Source organism: Branchiostoma belcheri, unplaced genomic scaffold (genome assembly GCF_001625305.1).
Source record: "Branchiostoma belcheri isolate BF01 breed outbred unplaced genomic scaffold, Haploidv18h27 scaffold141, whole genome shotgun sequence".
NCBI classification, from domain to species: domain Eukaryota; kingdom Metazoa; phylum Chordata; class Leptocardii; order Amphioxiformes; family Branchiostomatidae; genus Branchiostoma; species Branchiostoma belcheri.
Window position 1 is genome coordinate 3,075 of NW_017802836.1, and position 20,101 is coordinate 23,175.

General features: G+C 40.0%; 2 protein-coding genes across 2 annotated transcripts; one reads left to right on the forward strand and one right to left on the reverse strand.

The window, feature by feature from the left end:
- The first annotated feature begins 507 nt into the window (after window positions 1–507).
- LOC109464837 (dual 3',5'-cyclic-AMP and -GMP phosphodiesterase 11A-like) lies at window positions 508–16,181 on the forward strand. Its single transcript, XM_019761919.1, has 17 exons — window positions 508–643; window positions 1,255–1,307; window positions 2,803–2,917; window positions 3,891–3,966; window positions 4,424–4,491; window positions 4,906–4,998; window positions 5,909–5,959; window positions 7,298–7,444; window positions 8,258–8,365; window positions 9,624–9,733; window positions 10,485–10,575; window positions 11,036–11,136; window positions 11,757–11,834; window positions 12,087–12,150; window positions 12,755–12,829; window positions 13,530–13,613; window positions 14,013–16,181. Exons 1-17 carry the CDS (start codon window positions 572–574, stop codon window positions 14,472–14,474), a joined length of 1,848 nt encoding a protein of 615 aa, XP_019617478.1. The 5' UTR covers window positions 508–571; the 3' UTR covers window positions 14,475–16,181.
- Window positions 16,182–16,266: 85 nt separating this feature from the next.
- Window positions 16,267–18,065, reverse strand: LOC109464826. Its single transcript, XM_019761901.1, has 3 exons — window positions 17,859–18,065; window positions 16,984–17,094; window positions 16,267–16,688 (listed from the first exon to the last, which is right to left on the reverse strand). The coding sequence occupies exons 1-3, from the start codon at window positions 18,039–18,041 to the stop codon at window positions 16,521–16,523; spliced, it is 462 nt and encodes a 153-aa protein (XP_019617460.1). The 5' UTR covers window positions 18,042–18,065; the 3' UTR covers window positions 16,267–16,520.
- Window positions 18,066–20,101: the final 2,036 nt, after the last annotated feature.

Below are 20,101 nucleotides of genomic sequence, written 5' to 3' on the forward strand. Positions count from 1 at the left end.
TATCCCTTTTTTCTTTATAGTGACCTGCCACTTTAGCTATATATAGCCTGGGTGCCATCCTAGTTTGTATGTATCCCCTAAGAAATAGGGGGGAGTATAGGATCCCCGGCATACAAATAGGATGGAACCCAGGCTGCTGCCACTTATATTTAATTAAGGCCTTTTTGTGCGGTTATAAATACTCTGACTTATGGAAAGCGACCTGCAGGCTTATCATGAATAAAGAATGGTTCAAACAAACAAACTTACATACCATTGTGGGGTCGTGTGTCGTAGAGGTCCCGGGTTCGAGTCCTGACATGCCACCGACCTTGGGAAAGGCACTTGACACGACATTCCTCAAGTAACAATTAGTATTGTCTTGTCCTGTATTCGTCCTCTGCATTGGTGGCGGCATAAAATAAGTTGATATAACTTGAGTGTGCCGTCACCATGTCCAGTCATGAAATGTTGGAATAAAAAAAAACTTACATGCGTTGTTCTCTGAACACACTGTGTGCAGGTTTTGCTAGAAGTGGCCCGAGACTTGTTCGAGGAGCAGACGTGCCTTGATAGTATCGTGCTGAAGATCATGATGAAGGCTTTGACTCTAATGAAGTGCGAGAGATGCTCCGTTCTCTTCCTGAAGAATGAGGGAGACCAGGTAAGTCTGTTTCCCATTTCTAAGTAACATTTAAACTGCAAACAAACAAACTGGGAGGTTTTTACTATCATGAAAGTTCATCTGCGTTGGTAGTTACATGTTTAAAGTTAAAACTTTTGGTCCAACACAAAAATTCTCTCACCTAGAGCTTTCGACCAGTCACTCCGGCCTTCGAAATTCCTCAGTAGACAGACCCAGTGAAGCTTGTCACGTGGCTTCTTTGAGAGAATTTTTGTGTTGGACCAAAGGTTTTAACTTTAAACATGTAACTACCAACACAAATGAACTTTCATAATAGTAAAAAAAAACAAATAGATTAAGGACTTCGGGAAGGATTTAGAGTTTTTCTGACCTCCCAGTCCACTAAATGTATTTGGTATGATGTAACTTAATCTCACTGGTATTACAGCACTTTCCATGTCTCTACTAACTCCCACCCGACGCGTACTGGGTAACCTTTAGGCATGACCCCTTGTCAATCAACTGTCAAAATCATCAGCCACCCACCCTAAAATTGGGGCTATCATTGTGAAATATATATAGGTTGCTGTATTGGAACCAACATTCTATGTGGAGATTACCGAGTTCAATATTTTCTCCTTGTTTCACAGGAGCTGTCGTTCACAAAATCTTTCAACCTCACATCTTCATTTTCTCACACGAGGTAAGACACACATACATCAGAGTATATTCCTAGTAACATGTTTAGTGCTAAAAAGGATATTGTAGGAATAAACAATAACACTTGCCTAGAGAATAAACCTTTGCCAAAAGTCTAGAGCTAAGCTAAAACAAGCTAAGTGAATGCGCACAAAGAAGTCACGGTAAGGTAAACTTGCACAGTCACCCTTCTGAAGTTAAACCTTCTACTAAAATGTTAGACCTCTTCTCTAATAACATCATGCTCCAGCCGCTTCTTTCGCTAACCTCTTTTTCTTCCATCTGACATTCTCCCCATACATCAATCCTGTTTTCAAATGACGACTCTCTTGATCACTCAATTCTTCCGACCTGTACATCACCTCGATCCCTCCTACTACCTCATCTACTACTACATGTACCTTCCTGCATGCCACCTATAGCAGGTTCTCTGGAAAGATGCGCAGAGTGTTTGAGCCTATTTTGGAGGATTATACCCTCTATCAGGTCCAAAGGTAACACATTGTGCGACTTATGTGTCACTAGCAAGAAACAAAAGCCCTAAACTGTAACATCAGACTTCGGTGTTATTAATAACTGCAATGGTAAACTGCTGAAAGTGGTAATAATAAGAGAGATATGCAAATAGTATGTGTGCATCTATACGTATGGCGATAGAGCTAACAGTAGCTAGCGCTGGTAGCCTAGTTACTGTTAGGATATTTTTGTCACAAGAGTATTTTTCATGTATCGCTATTTTTGTCATTTTTGGAAGTCTAGACGTGTTATGATCTTACAAGGGCACATTTGTGCAATTTTTTTTAAATATCAACTTTCAATCTAAAATTAAAGACAATTGTGCAAATAATGCTGAATAGAATATTTCCTAAGTGTAGAGTCAAATAAGTCAAGTCAAAGAACTGAATCGTACAAGATGATATGTAAGCCTACTCGCACCATGTGCTAAATATGTAAGAAGACAAGGTAAATGCAATATGAAAACAGCCAATTTTATATAAAAAGCAGCTATAAAAGGATTGTTAGTAATCAGAAAAATTATATTTTATAAATTATAATTAAACATATTTTAACTTTTTTATAGGAAGACTAACCCATTTTCTGCATTATATTAACTGCACTATTACTACCATTGATTAACATCTTTACTCCATTACAAAAATAAACTGGGTTTACAGAATATTGTAAACAACGTCTTTTACAGGCTCTATGATCGACCAAAATCTGCAACACATGTTGATTATTGATTTGGAATAGGAATAAATTTAAATCAGAATGGTATCAACTGATGATCTCTCATGCTAGTGCATTTTCATTAAGTTACAATGGCCAACAAAAATCAAGTAAGATATTTAACAACCAACTAAAAACGGCTACCATCTGTAAGTGAATGTAAGAAAGGATCAAGCAAACCTGATAAAAAGTAATAATATGATATGATATGTAGCTAATCGTGTGTGATTGGTACTGAAGGTTTCTGCTTGTTCTTGTTCCTGTTTAAGTTCAGAAAGTGGCTCCGCCCCTCTGGTTTCGAACGGAATCATGGACTACGTGGCGTCCAGAGGGGAGGCGGTCAACATCCCGGACGCCTATCAGGACCCTCGTTTTGACTCAGAGGTAAGTGCCCGGATGATGATGAAGTGCAGGGATGTTCATTTACTAATACGCAATGTGTTATCATTCCATTGGAAATGAAAGACGTCTTTCGATTAAAAAAAATGTGATCCTCATAGTTCTCAATAAGATGTACGCGTATATACACATGGTTTTGCTGCTATGGAGAATGCAAATGCCACTTTCTATTCAAAGGAATACACTTAAGGATATATGTTAAAATTAAGAAGCTTAAGAAGCTGTGACACAAAGAAACTGAAACTTGTCAATCAAGCTTCTTATTTGTATGTATGTATGTATGTACGTCCCATAACCGTGAGCGGTCGTAGGGGCATCATGGCAGCCAGCAGCATGTCTGGACTTGCGCCATGATGTTTCAGTAGGCTTATAATCTTGGCGGCGCCTATCTCCTCTCCAAGATTTTGGCTGGTACAGACGGGGTTCGCCAGGCCTCCGTCCGGGTGAATGATGTAAATCACCATGTGGCTTATACAAGACGGAGATCGCCAGGCCTCCATCCGGGTGATTTGAAGTGAATCACCAACTCCATACAGTAGTGTTTGTACCATCGCACACCGGGGCATGCCCCTACTCTTTTTCGAAAGGTGTGGTGGGATCTTTAACGTCCTCGAGGTTTGGCTCTCCTCAAACACGGGACCTCCAGTTTACGTCCTATCCGAGGGACGTCCCTAACCGAAGCTAGGTACTCATTTACACCTGAGTGAAGTGAGGAAAGTCGTGTAAAGTGCCTTTCCCAAGGGCACAAGATCGGTGCACAAGGTGGGGTTCGAACTCGCGACCTCTAGGGTGTGAGCCGAACGCGCTACCGACTGCGCCACACGACCCGCTTCTTATTTAATAAGGTTGAAATACCTTTTGAAATAGCTTTGGTTGCTGGTGGGAATTATGAGTAAATAAGTAAAAATAACATACATGTAACAAATCACCTAATTTCCTACATTTTCATTTCCTTTAGTCCGATAAAGTGCTTGGAATTCGGTCGAAGAGCATCATGTGTGTTCCCATCTGGGACAACCATCACGAAATCATCGGTAAGTTGCTGCAAGTTAGTGACTATTTATTATGTTTACCGAAGGAAAACATATTGTTTTTACTCAGTTTCTTCCTCCTCCTCTTCTGTTCCAAACACTAACCTCTAACCTGCCAATGACATGATTTGTTGACGTCTGTCACCATGGTGACTGGTGTTGGGTTACATAATGTTGCAATTTCATGGTCTCCTCTGCTCTGTCACCATATACTAGTAGTACATGTATGTGAATGTGTTTGAGTAAAAATTAACAGGTCAGACCATGTCCGAAGGTAAACATTAATATGCATTTGCTTTGCAAATGTTACTTCTCTAGTTTAAATTTGATTACCTGGGAAATTCTTATGTATGAAGTCTAGAACAGTACTCTCTACATAAGTCAAATTGTATAACATTCGTATAGATTTTTTTACTGATTATCATACTTTTGCTGTTGAATATGCACCCTTGTCTACTAGCGGTTGCGCAGCTTCTGAACAAGCTAGACGGTCACCCATTCGATGAAGCGGACGAACAATTGTTCAAGGTACGACTTTGAATTTTCTTGAACTTTATTTAAAGTCAAGGACTTCTTGATGTAAACATCACCCGGCTTTACTGGCGTGTACTACTATTGACGACTTTTTTATGTTTACCGAAGGAAAACAATATATTGTTTTTGCTACGTTTCCTCTTCTTCTTCTTCTGTCCCAAACACTAACATCTGACCTGGCCAATGACCTGATTTGTTGATGTCTGTCACCATGATAACTGGTGTTAGGTTACAGAATGTTGCAATTTTATTGTAGGAGTGATTTAGACTCCTGCCTGACCATATAAATGATTTAACAGAGCAGACCATATGCGAGGGTGAACAGTATGCATTTGCTTTGCAAATGTTACCTTTCTAGTTGTGCAGTATTTTATGCCTACTTTACATGGCTTTTGAATTTTGTTCCAGGCATTTGCCATTTTCTGTGGGCTTGGCATCAACAATACTCTGATGTACAGTGAGATCACGAAAGCCATGGCCAAGCAGTCCGTAGCCCTGGAGGTCAGTAGGCATTAGTGTCATAGTCTCGCTCTTCACTTTCTTAAATATACAAAATCATACCTTCCAGTTTCAACGATTTCAGTTATGCATTGAAATTGTATCGACACATTGAATTGACATTTTGTATGGACACCTTGTATTGACACATTGTATCGACACATGATATTGACGCGGTGTATTGACACATTGTATCAACATTTTGTATCAACACATTGTATCGCAACAATGATTTTTATTGATTTATTGTATTGACACTTATTGTATTGACACTTAGTATCAACACATTGTATCAACATTTTGTATCAACACATTGTATCGCAACAATGTATGGACACTTTTCATTGATTTATTGTATTGACACTTATTGTATTGACACTTAGTATCAACACATTGTATCAACACACATTGTATCGACACATTGTATCGACACATTGTATCGACACTTTGTATCGACACTTTGTATCGACACATTGTATCGACACACTGTATCGACACTTTGTATCAACACTTTGTATCAACACATTGTATAGACACTTTGTATCGACACATTGTATCGACACTTTGTATCAACACATTGTATCGACACTTTGTATCGAAACTTTGTATCGACACTTTGTATTGACACATTGTATCGACACTTTGTATCGACACTTTGTATCAACACTTTGTATCGACACATTGTATCGACACTTTGTATCGACACTTTGTATCGACACTTTGTATCGACACTTTGTATCGACACTTTGTATCGACACTTTGTATTGACACATTGTATCGACACATTGTATCGACGCTTTGTATCGACACTTTGTATTGACTTATTGTATCAACACATTGTATGAACACTTTGTATCGACACTTGGTATCAACACTTTGTATCGACACTTTGTATCGACACTTTGTATTCCAGGTTGTGTCGTACCATGCTGTGGTTTCGGAGGAAGATGTCGAGAGCCTAAAAGTAAGTACTTTCATGCCAATTAACAGTAGCAAAGTAGCGTATTCTCTTCTGAACATTTCATCATGACACGAAACGTCATATCGAAGGCTTAGTGGTCCAATAGCTGTCTGTAGCTCCAGACCAACATACATTCTGTGATGGTAGAATAGTTAGATTTAGTACTAGTCAGTATTGCTACATGTATTCTCAGCTCATTGAATGACCATTTGTACCTTGTACAAGATGTTGTCCTAAAAACCTTGGTTTTTACCAACTTTTCCTTGAATCCCAACACAGCTTGACGCCTTGCCTGGGGTGGGTGTTGAATTACTTAAAATGACTACTTTATTATGTACACATAAATGCCGTGAGACATCTTTCTATTTGCTAAGAATAAGTAGACATAGGGTTTAATAAAGGCATCCAGTGCAGTTTTTAGGGCTTGCAAACCCGTTTTCTCAAAGCCAATATTCTAGTCATTTATCTACATACTGAGTTGAAAGCACACTATCCCAATGTATATTGATCCTCATGTTTTCCCAATTCCCAAAATTCTGATGAGAAATGGTTACTGGAAGGGCCATGGGCTGATTTTAAGGGTACCTCCCAAAAAAAAAGACTCATCTTGGGGCTTGTTTCTGAAGTTTTACAAGCCCAAAGTATGAAATAATGATTCAAATGTGCTAATGTGAAGCAGTATGTGTCAATATCACGAAGATTTCCTTATTCAAAATATTTCCAGTTTTGGTGCCCTGAAGTCGCATTGGATGCCTTTAAAAAACCAAAACATGTAGGGTAGAGTGTATGCTTTCTTTAGTAGATGCTTCATCAAGTACTTAGTACATCTCTCATAGCTTTAACATGGAGCTTCTATACCAGTTGTATAGGAACATATTTCGAGAATTATGCCTACTTAACATGTGTAGGTTTTAAACATTTCCAAGTAATTTCTGTCTTAAGTAGCTCGCAGTTTCTTCAGAGATATACCGACCCTAAAAATTTATACCCACCGATTGTATACATGCAATATGCTCAGAATGTTTCTCGTTGTAAATGTCTTGTTTCCGCCACATTCTATATCCCAGTACACAAATGGCATACAGTTTTCCATCTAATGAACGAGCAAACGCTCTAACAATGACGTGCATTTCGTGTTGAAAAGCATTGGATAGAATCTTCTTTCACAATGTGTTACCAACCATCTTCGCATGAACCACTGTTTTTATATAATATAGAACGGTCCAGTTGTAGAACTCATAGGTCTAGACATAAAACACAATATGTACGATCATAATTATACAACCCGCCTTGATGGACAAACTAACGCTAGATTCCTTCTATTCCTTTTGTGGTCTTCAGGCGTCCCCTATTCCGGCTGTGGAGGACTTAGATCTCAAGGCCTTTACGTTTAATGATTTCTTATTAAACAGAGATGAGATGTTGACAGCTTCCATCAGTATGTTTGAGTCTATGGGCCTCGTCAGCAAGTTCCAAATAGACTATGAGGTACGTATACGTACTGTCCATACTAGTCTACTAGTATAACCTGTACACTTGGCTGAGAAATTGGATTTAGAATGGCCCAGTTGCATGCTAAAGTTTGAATGTGTCCTACAATACTTGAGTCTGTGATTCTTGTGGAGATTGAACTCAACATCGGTGATAACATTAACAAAACCATTTTGTTAGCTTTAAAAAGTTTAAAATTAAAAAAAATATGTGTTACTAGTTCTAATAATCAGTGGCAATCATCTAGCGTAGTTACAGAAAAACCTTATGATCTAAACTTTCGACAGTGGAGATATGTAGTCATAAATCATTGTGTTATCATAAAAGCCATATGACACAATCAATCAGTGATACATGTCCACTATATGCTGTAATTGTGTATGAGAGCATCACAAAAATACTATTCTTACATGTATCCAATATCTCAGATATGCATTATTTAGACACATATTGACATGATATTTTGGCGCCTCCATTTCCTGAATGACACTAAGCCATGGACAACGCTGGGTCAAATGTATCTGGTAAACAATGTCGGCCCCCGTCGCGGTTGAGTAAAGGGTGATGGGCACTGGTGTAAATAGCCTCTTTCACCCCTATCAGGAAATAGTCTTGTTCATGGTCCAATTCTTACACCGTTTAATGTTTATTAACACTTTTAGTAACACCTAAATGATGATGATGATGAGTAACACCTATTTGCAATAGAGTTGATTCAATTAAAGAAATGACCGAAAAAATTATTCTGTATCGTCCTGATGTTATATAATGCAGCTTTAACTGAAGTGTTTTCCACCGCTGTGATTACAGACGCTATGCAGGTTGATGCTGACTGTGAGGAAGAACTACAGAAACGTGGCCTACCACAACTGGAGACACGCCTTTAACGTGTGCCAGGTCATGCACGCCATGCTCACGGTAACAACTCACTCTCTGGTTATCAAGGCTTCAGTTTACGATAGTAGCAAATGGCCGGTGGCTAAGCGAATGATAGTTTCCAAAACAACAACAACAACAGGCAAATTTGGTACCTATGTAGCTGTAATTTAGTACTCTGGCTTCCTTTTTCCTTGGGGTTAAGCTAAAGTTTTTGTACAAACAAATCACTAGCTGGTGTCCAGGGCCAGGGGTCTGTTTATCCTATGTATCTATCTATCTATCCATGTATTTATGTATGTATGTATGTATGTATGTCTGTATGTATGTATGTATTGATGATGTATATATACGTATCTAAGTATGTACCTACCTATCTCTCTATACTTATACACATTTATTCTTAATTTCTATTTAGATCGATCTTTCTATCTCATATCTATCTATCGATGCCTCTACACATTTTGTCTTCTTTTGTTTTATCTGTCTTTGTATCAGAATGTACCAACTTTCTTTCTAATCTATGTACCGTTCTATCTATCTTATCCGTCTCCCTCCCTTTTAAACGTTTGGATTGCCCTGTTCCTGACTTCCCACGGAGGTTCTATATAACAAACACTGAAACTATGATGTCTCCAACCCCCTAGCTCGACGCCTGTCACGTTGTGTACTGTTTTACAGAACGGAGGGATGGGGGAAGACTTATTCTCAGATGATCCAGGTGACCAAATAAGGCTACAAGTAAGTGTCCCATGAGAATGGGACTAGCGGAGAAGACTGCCCCCCTCCCCACGCACAGCCAAGTAGACTTAGGAGCAGAGAAGTACAAGGAGAAAAACTAATCCTTGCTGCCAAACTATTTTCCAGCATTTTTATGACCAACGCAATGTGCAGCAATGTATTATTATAACACAAGTCAGCAAAATAGCTGCGGGATTCCTTGCTGTAGAATGTCCAAGAGAGCTGGACCAGTATTCTATCTCTCTTCACGCTTTGAATTGAAACTTATGAATCCACAGTGCCATTGAATAGGTAGAACAGATACCACCCCATCACCAGCACGCAAATGCATGACATTCACTGCCCTTCCTGCTCGTTCAACTGCATGGTAGTCTGCATGTAACACTAGATTCCTCGACGCAACAACTAGCACGAATCAAAGGAATCCTTGCAGACATTTGCAGACTTGATAGAAAAATAGCATGGCAGCAAGGAGATGTCTCACTTCTCTGCTCAGCGACGTAGCACCGTCAGGCTGTCTTGCGGATGGGTTTGGTCATTCTTTGCCCTGGTTTTGCAGGCTGGAGGCCTGGCGGAGAAGATGTCATCTATGGAGATGTTGGTTCTCCTGGTGGCTTGTCTCTGCCATGACCTGGACCACAGGGGAACAAACAACGCGTTTCAGCAGAAGTAAGTAGCAATTACATCACATTAATGAAATCTGAAAATATCTGAAATTAATGTCTCCCTAGGACTCTTTAAGTGAACATGTTTAACATGAGTATTTATATGGGCTTTAATAGGGTATGAATTAAACAAACATCTTTGATATCTATCTCATCTGTGATATCTAGGACAGTCTAAACCTGTTGTGTCTAAGTGATTTAGACATCATTTTTTAGTATCTGTCTTTGTGATTGGTCCGTGTATTTGGGGGATATGGCTGTAAAAGTTATTGTTAAAAGTAGCTGTGTATGTATATGTACTTGTACCTGTACTTGTCTCCATGATTTGAATAAAAGTGGTAAAAAAAAGTGAGTAGCAAGGTGGTCTTAGGGTAGGGTTGTTGACTCAGAATCTGAAGGTTCATGGTTCGAATCCCGGGGCAGGCCCCGATGTTGTGCCCTTGGGAAAGGCACTTAACACCTATTTCCTCACTCGACTCAGTAAAATGAGATTAGGGACGTCCTCTCGGATTGGACGTAAAGCCGAAGATCCCATGTTTAATGGCGGCCACACCTCAAGCACGTTACTTCCACCACATAATGATCCACGCCTTACAGTCTGGACACAGGGTTGACATCTCGGAAAGGGTCATAGTCTCGACATATAGATACAAAAACATAGTATGTCGAGTTCACAAAGATAAGAGGTGGGACGGGAAATGTGTTGTTTTACATTTTGTACGTGAATTTGACGCTGTTTATTTTTGTTTTTGCAGGAGTCAGTCGCCGCTTGCCAAGCTGTACGGGACTTTCGCCACCATGGAGCATCACCATTTCAACCACGCTGTCATGATTCTCAATAATCAGGTAGAAACTAGCAATCGTCATTGATTAGCCTCTGATAACAACTCTAGCTTAAATTACAATAGAAATAAATAGAGGGGCAAAGAATTAAATCAATAAATTATACGCAGGCTCCTGGAAGTAGCTTACTCCTGTTGACCACATTTATTAAGAAAGAAAAAAAAACACATCAAATATGAACATTAACTACATATGCATATACATAAACTCTATGGAAAAAAAAGAGTGACATTATTGTTATCTTAATCAGCATTTGCTTCACTATTCTACAAGCAGTCGTTCGTTCGTTTCATCATTTCTTGTCTTACCAAAAGCACCGGCCTTTGATTTTATTTTATTTATTGGGATTTTGACATTGCAGTACATGTGGGACACAAGCAACTATTGGTGTTGTGCTGACCCGCACATAAGTATTACAGAATACGTAGAAAGACAACTGAAACTGATTACTCTTGCCCTCCAGAGCCACAACATCTTCTCCAACCTGACGAACGAAGAGTACAGTAAGGTGATGAAGATGCTCAAACACGCCATCTTGTCGACGGACCTCACGCTGCATTTCCAGTGAGTACGGCAAACACGAATCAAAACATACTGATCTCCAAGCAGATTCTACGGCGACAAGGTTGTATCCATTGGCCCTGTTGTGTTTCAAACCGTGCCTGTCCCAAACCGTGCCTGAGCGGGCACAGAACGGGACACAGCTTGACTGTCCACAACCGTGCCCGGAAGTGCTGTCCATTATAGTGATTGGCGGGGACCAGGTACGGTTTGGGACAAGGCTATCGCGTGTCCAGAACTGTGATCAGTCCCCAGGCACGCTTTTGGACACAACAGGTATCAATGGTCACTGTTTGACCAATGGATACCGCCTTGCCACCGCAGGATTTGCTCACAGGTTATAGAAACTGATACATACACGTTGAGTAGCTGTAACTACTCGTACATATATATATACAGCCCCATGTGCACGCTTTGGCATATATACGTAGGAGTTGACAAAGAGGACCTGGGACCAGCTATCGATGGTCTCCGATTGTTACTTAGACTTACCCCGTCCCGTGGTTTAATATATGATATTTTTGCATTTTTTCTTTTTCATCTTGAAAATGTAATGTTATGAGGACTTAACAGTTGGAAGACTAAGAATGAACATTGACAGTGCCTTCTCTTGTCGACTTCAGAATACGGAAGGAGTTCTTTTCCCTTGCGAGCAGCGGAGAGTTTGACAGAAATGACAAGAAGCATCGCGAAATGTTACGGTTAGTGTGTAATAGATCATTCTTGCCAATGGACAAATCATTGTCCCCCACGATATTTCATATATTACAAACCGCGTTTTACTTAATGAAAACATTCAAGTATGTAATAAAGAAACCTGGAAAGAAAATGTTAGCCTATCCTGATATCAGTTATCATTTTGCTGTTGATATTTCATATATGAAGGCAAGATATTGAAAATGAAAGCTCTCTTCAGGAGTAAACTTCAGTCTGTGAATGTGGGTACTTTTCAGAGGTATGCTGATGACTGCGTGTGATCTAGCTGCCGTCACCAAGCCCTGGGAAATACAGAAAAAGGTGGGTCCAACAGCAACATATTAGCACTAGATTTGTATTAGATGTATCGTATGTCATCTCATGTCCATCAGCAATGACCATACAGTAGGATAACTATGTGAATTTATCTCTAATTGCTTTAAAAAAGAGAGAAGAAATCTTCAAGGCCTAGATTAGTTTAATCTCTAGTAGTTGTTAAGACTTTTTTCTTATTCTGTTATCCTTGTATTCTATGTATCATGTTACTCAGTACGATGTACATGTAACATCACATTCTGATGTATGCATTTAGCCCCACGGGCATGAGCATGCAATTAAAGATTCATTAAAGATTAAAATGAAGGCTCATCTGTATTGGTACGAAACGAACTTAAGTTTTTTTATTGTAATTTAACACGAATGTTTTAACTGTATCCACCTGTCTTTGTAATAAAAAATTTCCAACTTTCCTGACTTTCGAACGTGTGACGTCAGGAGTGGGTCAAAGGTCACCGGAAGTCGATACCTGCCGCCGGTTGTGGATTAGGAGACTGGGACATATCATATTTCATGTGTGAGAGGGAATTAGCTAACCACTACACGCAGATTAATTATAAGACAAACTTTTTTACACTTTTCTTCACAGGTTGCCGAACTGGTGACGAGTGAGTTTTTTGACCAGGGAGACAAGGAACGCGCTGAGCTCAACTTGGAGCCTGCGGTATGAGAATTATTAGCTAATAACTTGTCAGCTGATATTAATTGATATTAAGTGGTGATTTATGCAATAATAAAAGTAATAGTAATATGATAAGAATTGTTTATTGATTGATCGATGGGTACAATCTCTAGCATGCGGCAGCGCAATTAAGTAAGTAGCGCTGAATTGTATGCTAGTGTTAAAACAAATATTGCACAGTTAACATATAGATAAATAAACAAATTCAATGTTATTCAATGATAAGGAAAACCACGAATCATCGCAATAAAGGGGTAAAGTAACGATGATGACAGAAACAAGAACAACTCGAACCTCAATAAAACGCCATCATGTGATCGTATAGTCATTACAGTCCAGGGTGGTCGTGCATGAACTTTACTTTACTTTACTTTATTGGGGACTGACAACACATCAGTACACGGGCCATCAGTCGAAACTGGTAGTAGATGACCCACAAATACAGACGTTATACAAACATAGATAAAGAAATCTAACTGCAAAGTACAGAACAAGAAATAATGTTAACGTCCTTAATTGGTGGCAGAAGACAATACAATATACACGTAGTACGAACAGATAAATATGCAAAAAATATTCTTATCTAACAAGTTACATATTGCAATATAAGTGACAGCTAGTACTGCCCATATAGCATCCTTAATAAAACAGAAATGTGTGAAATTTCACCTTCTCGTTCCAGGCTTTGTTTGACAGGCGAAGAAAAGACGATCTGCCGGAGATGCAGCTGGGATGGATAGACAGCGTCTGCTATCCACTCTATGAGGTGAGCAGAAAATCTTTTATGTTTACCTTGACAGAAGGAAAACATTTTGTTTTCGCTCAGTTTCTTCGTCTTCTTCTTCTTTACCCACTTGGCAACTACGGACAATGACCTGGAAAGGACAGTTGTCACTACGGTGCTGTAACAGGCAACATGCGGTGTTGGGTTACATTATGTAGCAAGTGGCAGGACAGTTGGAGGGGCTGGTCACCGTACATATAAATTTGTTTCAAGTATGAATAAACAGAGCAGTAGCTTTATGGGACAGACCATGTGCAGGTGAAAATTATGTATTTGATTTCTAGTAACTTTTCCATCAAGTAAAGATGTGAATAAGTCAATTAAACTGAGCAGTAAGGTACTGTAATTTGGTAAAAACTGCAATGTAGCATTTCATTCTAGGCTCTGGTAAAAGTGGAACCAAGACTAGCACCTTTAAGGGACGGAGTCTCTGCGAATCGGGAAAAGTGGCTGAAACTTAACGAGGAGAGAAAGAGCAGCATGAGTGTACAAAGTGACGAGGACAGAGCCATGGCTGGCAGCACTGACTCCGGCGGGGAGGACCCTAGCAGTGTCACGGCAGAATACAGGGAAGAAGAAGCCCTACGCAGAAGTTTCGACAGTATAGAGGAAGGCCCTTCCAGTCCGAAAGCGCCTCCCCCTACTCCAAGGGAAGTTAAAGCCGTTCACTTCCAAGAACCCTTGTTCGAGCGGAGGGGGTTGACCTCTAAACGGCACAGCATCACGGGAAGACCGTTCGATCGTAGGTTAAAGGTTCAAACGAGCATTTCCGAGCGGCAGATCATCGTGTCCAGGAAATGGAGAAGTTACGAGGAGAAAGGAGGCGAAGGCGCACAGTCTTGACGAAAAACTTTACATCTGAAATGTTGTTTGCACGACGCCATCTTGGATTCGATTCGAATGGCATGATGGGACAATCCGACAACCTCGGCCCATCGGCTCCTGTGGTTTGTTGTGGACCAATAAATGGCTCCTATTGGTGGACTCGTTTCCATGCCAGAGAGGCCCGGATGTTTGGAGGAAAGAACGGACGCGAATATTACCGTAGAAGGTTGTGAATTCAAACTTCATGACTTGAATTGTTTTGAAGAACTGTGATAGATTCGTTCCAAAACAGGACTGAGAGCTCGTCCATAGGAGCCGTGCCTTGCCATGGATGAGATGTACTTATTAGGTATTCAATGAATTTCAAATGTTCTAATTCTTTTCTATTGTTGGTGAGGGCTATATCGTACAAAAGGGGAGTGTAGTTATGTATAATTTATAAAGCTGGCTACAATTTTTGCTGGCTCATACATTAAATACAAATTTTATTAGTCATACGTAATCATTTTTAGGAATTTTGAAACATGCCAATGCAGATATAATGAAGGCATTTAGAACCGTTAAGAATATCACAATGGAAGATACCATTTTCTTTTTGTCTACTGATCGATTTTTCAGATTACGACAAAACACGAAAACAAAAATATGGATGTATTACTGATAATACGCACTTGTTACGTTTGACTACCTGAAACATCTTTGAGCACAACATTCCAATTTTAGAACAAAGTACTTACAATAAGCGATATGTAAACTTGTTAAAACCTGTACCTAAAACAAAACGTAACACGTTTCACAATTTCCTTTTCTTGTCTAAAAAAACAACAGACATATCTCCGTATTTTTGGAGGTCTTGTATAGTATACATAATCGTGCCTATCCAGTACAAACTATAAATTGTCTGCACCGAATGCGACCAATGCAAGAAGTTACTGGACGATTGTTTGTACTGAATTCTCTATATATACATTATCTAGTGGACTCAAGTCGTTGTACTGGCAGAACAATATTTCATGTTGTGACACTTGTAATGTATTATTACTGCTGTGAAGTACTATATGTGTCATATTGCAAGTGCAAGCCCCTACAGAGTATGGATATAGCGTGGGTATTCTATTTGATAAAGCTTACGTTAAGTTTTAATACTTTAGTTAGACAAACATCGTCTTCGAATACCCCATGCATATCCTTTTTTAGGACATCATTGACGATTGAAATCTTTTAGAATATGAAGTATTAACAGAAATATTGACGGTTGTGTTAGCTAAACTTTCTGCCACAACTCATTTTAGAGTCCTCATTGACGATTGCATTTGCCGAACACTGCCAATATATTTATGAACGTGAACATTTCTAAATAACCCCAGATGATGATACAAAAAGAAGGTTACACACATAGAATGCAGATTAAGTGAAATTGTGTACGTGGCCCAAGAAAATGTTGACTTGTCGACGACTTCAACAGTGTTTTCTACCAGCTGACAAACCTCTCTTTAGTAGAAGTGCCATGAACTTCACAACAAAATCGGTAGGGGGCGCACTCGCTCCACCGTTAGCACAATTTGGGGCAGGTCAGCCAACCATTCAATTTACTCTTTGTGGTCATGCATCTGCGTTTCTATAAGAATTCTACAGAATCAACTTAACATAGAAAAAAATAAACTGTGATTAGCAATTATTGGCTGTGGTTTATTGGCTTGTCTTAGACAGCAAATGAAAGTACAGACTTGAGTGAACTTTGCGGCCAAGGAGTTGGTTTCTCTTGGTTCGATGGTTCCGATCGAACACCAGGCTACGTTCCCGATCGAACACTAGAAGCCCCTTGGTCAAAGTCATTTTCATTTTGACCAATAAGCTCCTTCCTTTGACCAAGGACATCATACTACAAGTATAATGCCCTTGCTTTGACGGAGGTTTTCGAAAGTGTTCGAAATAGAACAGGGGGGGTCGATGTGTTCGACTGCGAATATGGCGCCAAGGTTACATCTGGATGACGCCCCATTGCTGCTAAGCGGTGATTGGTTACATCTGGATGACGTCCCATTGCTGCTAAGCGGTGATTGGTTACATCTGGATGACGTCCCACTGCTGCTTGGCTGTGATTGGGTAGGCCTTGGTCGTGACCTTGACCACTTCACCGTCGGATCCCTCCGCCGTGAGGCACAGAGAGGAGTCCTGTCCGGACATGAGCGTCTTGTCCTCGTCTCCATGGAACCACTTCTGGTTAAAGCCCTGGGCAAGGTAATCAGAGGTGATAATATAGGTCAGAAAAGAACAAGAGATAGTCATGACTTCATATCAAGTACCAGTTATCAACCAAGGATTGAGGTGTTCGTTTTTCTCTTACCTAAAACTATCGTAGAGTGGGAATTGCTGCCACTACTTCTAAGAACAGTAGGGGGCATCATTACTAGATCGCTTTAAACAATGCTTAATATATTTCTGAGTCATTTACATGACTATTGGTCATTGACAAACGTTTTGACAAAGTTTGAATCTGCGCACGAGAATGTGTTGCCAGGTTTACCTTATTGCAGGGTCCCATGGCGCAGCAGTCATTCGGGACGAACTGACAGGCCAGTTCGTGATCACCTGATGTCAGGTTGGTGCAGAGAACAGAGTCCGAATACCGGAAGATCTAAGAAACACAGGCAAGCATTGTCCTAGTAACGTTACATCCATCAAGGAGGTTCTAGTGGAGTTATAGAACCACTATAACCTCCTTGCATCTATCAATGGTAACCTATGGGGGAAGGTTATATTGCACCCAATGCAGTATCAGTGGAATATATATTTTGAAACCTGGATATTAGAAAATCTGTATGATATTGTGTAGGACGTACTGCGTTTGCCTTTGGACGCTTGCACATGATATGTTGCATCATGATCATACAAACATTTGAAAACTACTGACGGGATAACATCCTTAAACGCGCAAATACAACCTTAAAGGCGGCCAGAAACTACTTTTTTAAAGCCCACTGCAGCCTAATAAGTATACCAAAAAGTACAATTCTTACTAACAGATTAGCGTTGTTACACCATTTGAAACTCGCGCCATGGTGAGGTCTAATTACGTTAGGTTGAAATTTTACCGTAGTGTTATATGCAAAATACATATCCAGGCGCAGAGTGGAACGCACTGTCACCAAGTACAGTAGGGGCATTGTCATTAGATAGCTTTAAACAACGTCTAGAGTTAGAAGTTCAAGGGTTAGGTGTAACAAGTCGATCGGTGTAATGTAGCCAGCTGCCGCCGCGCCGCGTGCCTGCGAAGCTGGTCTGTTACGCCGAAAGTCGGTTATACCGGCTATGCAGATACAGATACCGGCTATACAGAGTACGTTCTACCGACGTGCTTTGCGTGAAGCAGACGCCCATCACCCCCCTCCCCCCACCGACCTGACTGTCGTCTCCCCCGATGTTTGGCTTCAGGACGAGCTGTGAGTTTGCCGGGTCGCCCTTGTCGGCTACCGTCAGCAGGAGCCCCTTCACGGCATGGCGTATGTACACATATTTCACCGACATGTTGTCTTTGTAGCTTATTCCTGTAGGCAGCACAAAAACGTTATGTTTTGCCTTCATTGCACAATGATAGTATCCGGGAGTCGTAAACTGTAAACCAGAAAGCCAGCCAGTAAAACGTCCCCAAATCAACTAAAACTCAAATCGACCATCACAGTTTTTGTGAGTGTAGGTTACGTTATGCGTTAATAGGTTTTCCTGTGTATGTGTAACTTAATATGTGACTTCAGGAAGACTTAGTACTCACTTAAATGAAGATCTGCCAAATAAACAAAGAAATAAACAAACAAACAAACAAACACAGTGCTTCAGATATACATGTTATACAGGTTTCACAATCGACCAGAGCACTGGGTTAAAAAGCTATTTTCATACTAGAATACAACAATTATTGCACTGCAGACCAATGTTGGCCCTCCCTCCCCCATCGTACCCTTTTCACTAAAACTGCTCCATTGATCAACCTCAGACTACATGAACATGACCAACTGCTGCACTGTCATTGTACGTTTCATGTCTGTACTAATAATAAATTGTAAACATACAGACATAAAATATTAGATTAGTCTGTAAACATTTAAGTTAAGGTATAATTTAGCCCTACTTACCTCGCTTAACGAATGTGGACAGTACGTGCAAATGTGAAGGTGGGGCTTAACAGTTAACTTACCAATACCAGTTTTTCAACTCATTTAATTGTCATAGGGCAGGTTAAAACTCGTTACTGTTTTCCGTCACTAGCATTGTGGACTGATCAGACATATTAATAACATCTGGTTCATCTTTGATCTTTATTCTTGCTATATAGATTTTTCCTTAACAGTTTTAAGTAGACCTAGCTCCTTTATAATTACTACATAACCTGGGCAACTCTCTTTTTAAATGTTATTGGGCAGGTTAAAATTAGTAGCTGTTTTCCGTCACTGTCAACTGAACATACCTTAACTATGCTCTGTGTTTGTTCCCTTTTCTTGCCATATAGATTTTTTAAGAAGACCTAGATCAGCTTTCAAGTAGACCTAGCTCATTTATAATTACTACGTACATAACCTGGGCGACGTAAAAACAGTGGATTAGATGACCATAGCAAATTGTGAAGGACATAGGTGGGATTGGTATGTTATTATGTACTTGAATGAAATCATGTCATAAAACTATATATTTCGCACCTTTCGAAGTCACATTCTCGATAAAAGTACAAAAAATAGTGAATTAGGTGACCACTAGAAATTGTGAAGGACATAGGTGGGATTGATATGTTATTGTGCACTTGAATAAAATCATGTCATAAAACTATAAATTGCGCACCTTTTTAAGTCACATTCTCGATAAAAGTACAAAAGCAGTGAATCAAATGACTACGGCAAACTGTGAAGGACATAGGTGGAAAATTGATATGGTATGTCGCATTTGAATGAAATTATGTCACAAAACTATAAATTGCGCACTGTTCGAAGTCACATAAAAGTCGATAAAAGTACACTTAACTGAGACGATTTTTACACATAACATATAGTTCAAGGTTTTTATATACATAGTTGACATATACTCATGCCAGTTCGGTGGATCAACACTGAGAAATCTTAACCCCATACCGAGGTATAGGACTAGCTTCGGGCTGCGTACACAGCGTACAATAGACAGTTGTTCACAAGGATGGTCATTGACCTAATAAGATTGATGACGTCAAACATCTACGTCAAAACTGTCATTCAGGTCAAAAGTTCACCTTCTGAACTTTCCCATATTGCCGACAGGTGTTGGGGGCGTGTCCGTATGCAGCTATCCTGACAAGGGAGACTTGTCAACAAGTCTTGATAAAATCAGAGGCGTTTCAATCACCGACATCCTGACGCCTTTCCAGGGTTATATCTTTTGTTCATTCGCCTGTAATTCACGAAAAACCGTCTAGAAACAACCCTCCACTTTCTGTCTGCCGTTTAGCGTTGACAAGTTCAGATGTCTATCACAGTCTGTGACAGAACGCAAAACCATCGGTCTGTGACAGTGTAGTGTCTTTTTCATCGTCTCGGTGGTTGTCTGTGATCGAACGCTTTGAGTTGATTTTTTTTAATTGCAACAGTGCAATACAACGCGGAACAGAGGCAGCTGTTGCTGTG

What these genes read in the sequence shown, in the direction of transcription:
- LOC109464837 (XM_019761919.1), top strand. Translation starts at nt 572, where the DNA reads ATGATGAAGGCTTTGACTCTAATGAAGTGCGAGAGATGCTCCGTTCTC. An exon ending in TCATGATTCTCAATAATCAG is followed by an intron (nt 10,576 to 11,035) that starts GTAGAAACTAGC and finishes CTTGCCCTCCAG; the next exon opens with AGCCACAACATCTTCTCCAA. An exon ending in GACCTCACGCTGCATTTCCA is followed by an intron (nt 11,137 to 11,756) that starts GTGAGTACGGCA and finishes TGTCGACTTCAG; the next exon opens with AATACGGAAGGAGTTCTTTT.
- LOC109464826 (XM_019761901.1), bottom strand. Translation starts at nt 18,041, where the DNA reads ATGAAGGCAAAACATAACGTTTTTGTGCTGCCTACAGGAATAAGCTAC. An exon ending in TCGGGGGAGACGACAGTCAG is followed by an intron (nt 17,095 to 17,858) that starts GTCGGTGGGGGG and finishes TGTGTTTCTTAG; the next exon opens with ATCTTCCGGTATTCGGACTC. An exon ending in CCATGGGACCCTGCAATAAG is followed by an intron (nt 16,689 to 16,983) that starts GTAAACCTGGCA and finishes TACCTTGCCCAG; the next exon opens with GGCTTTAACCAGAAGTGGTT.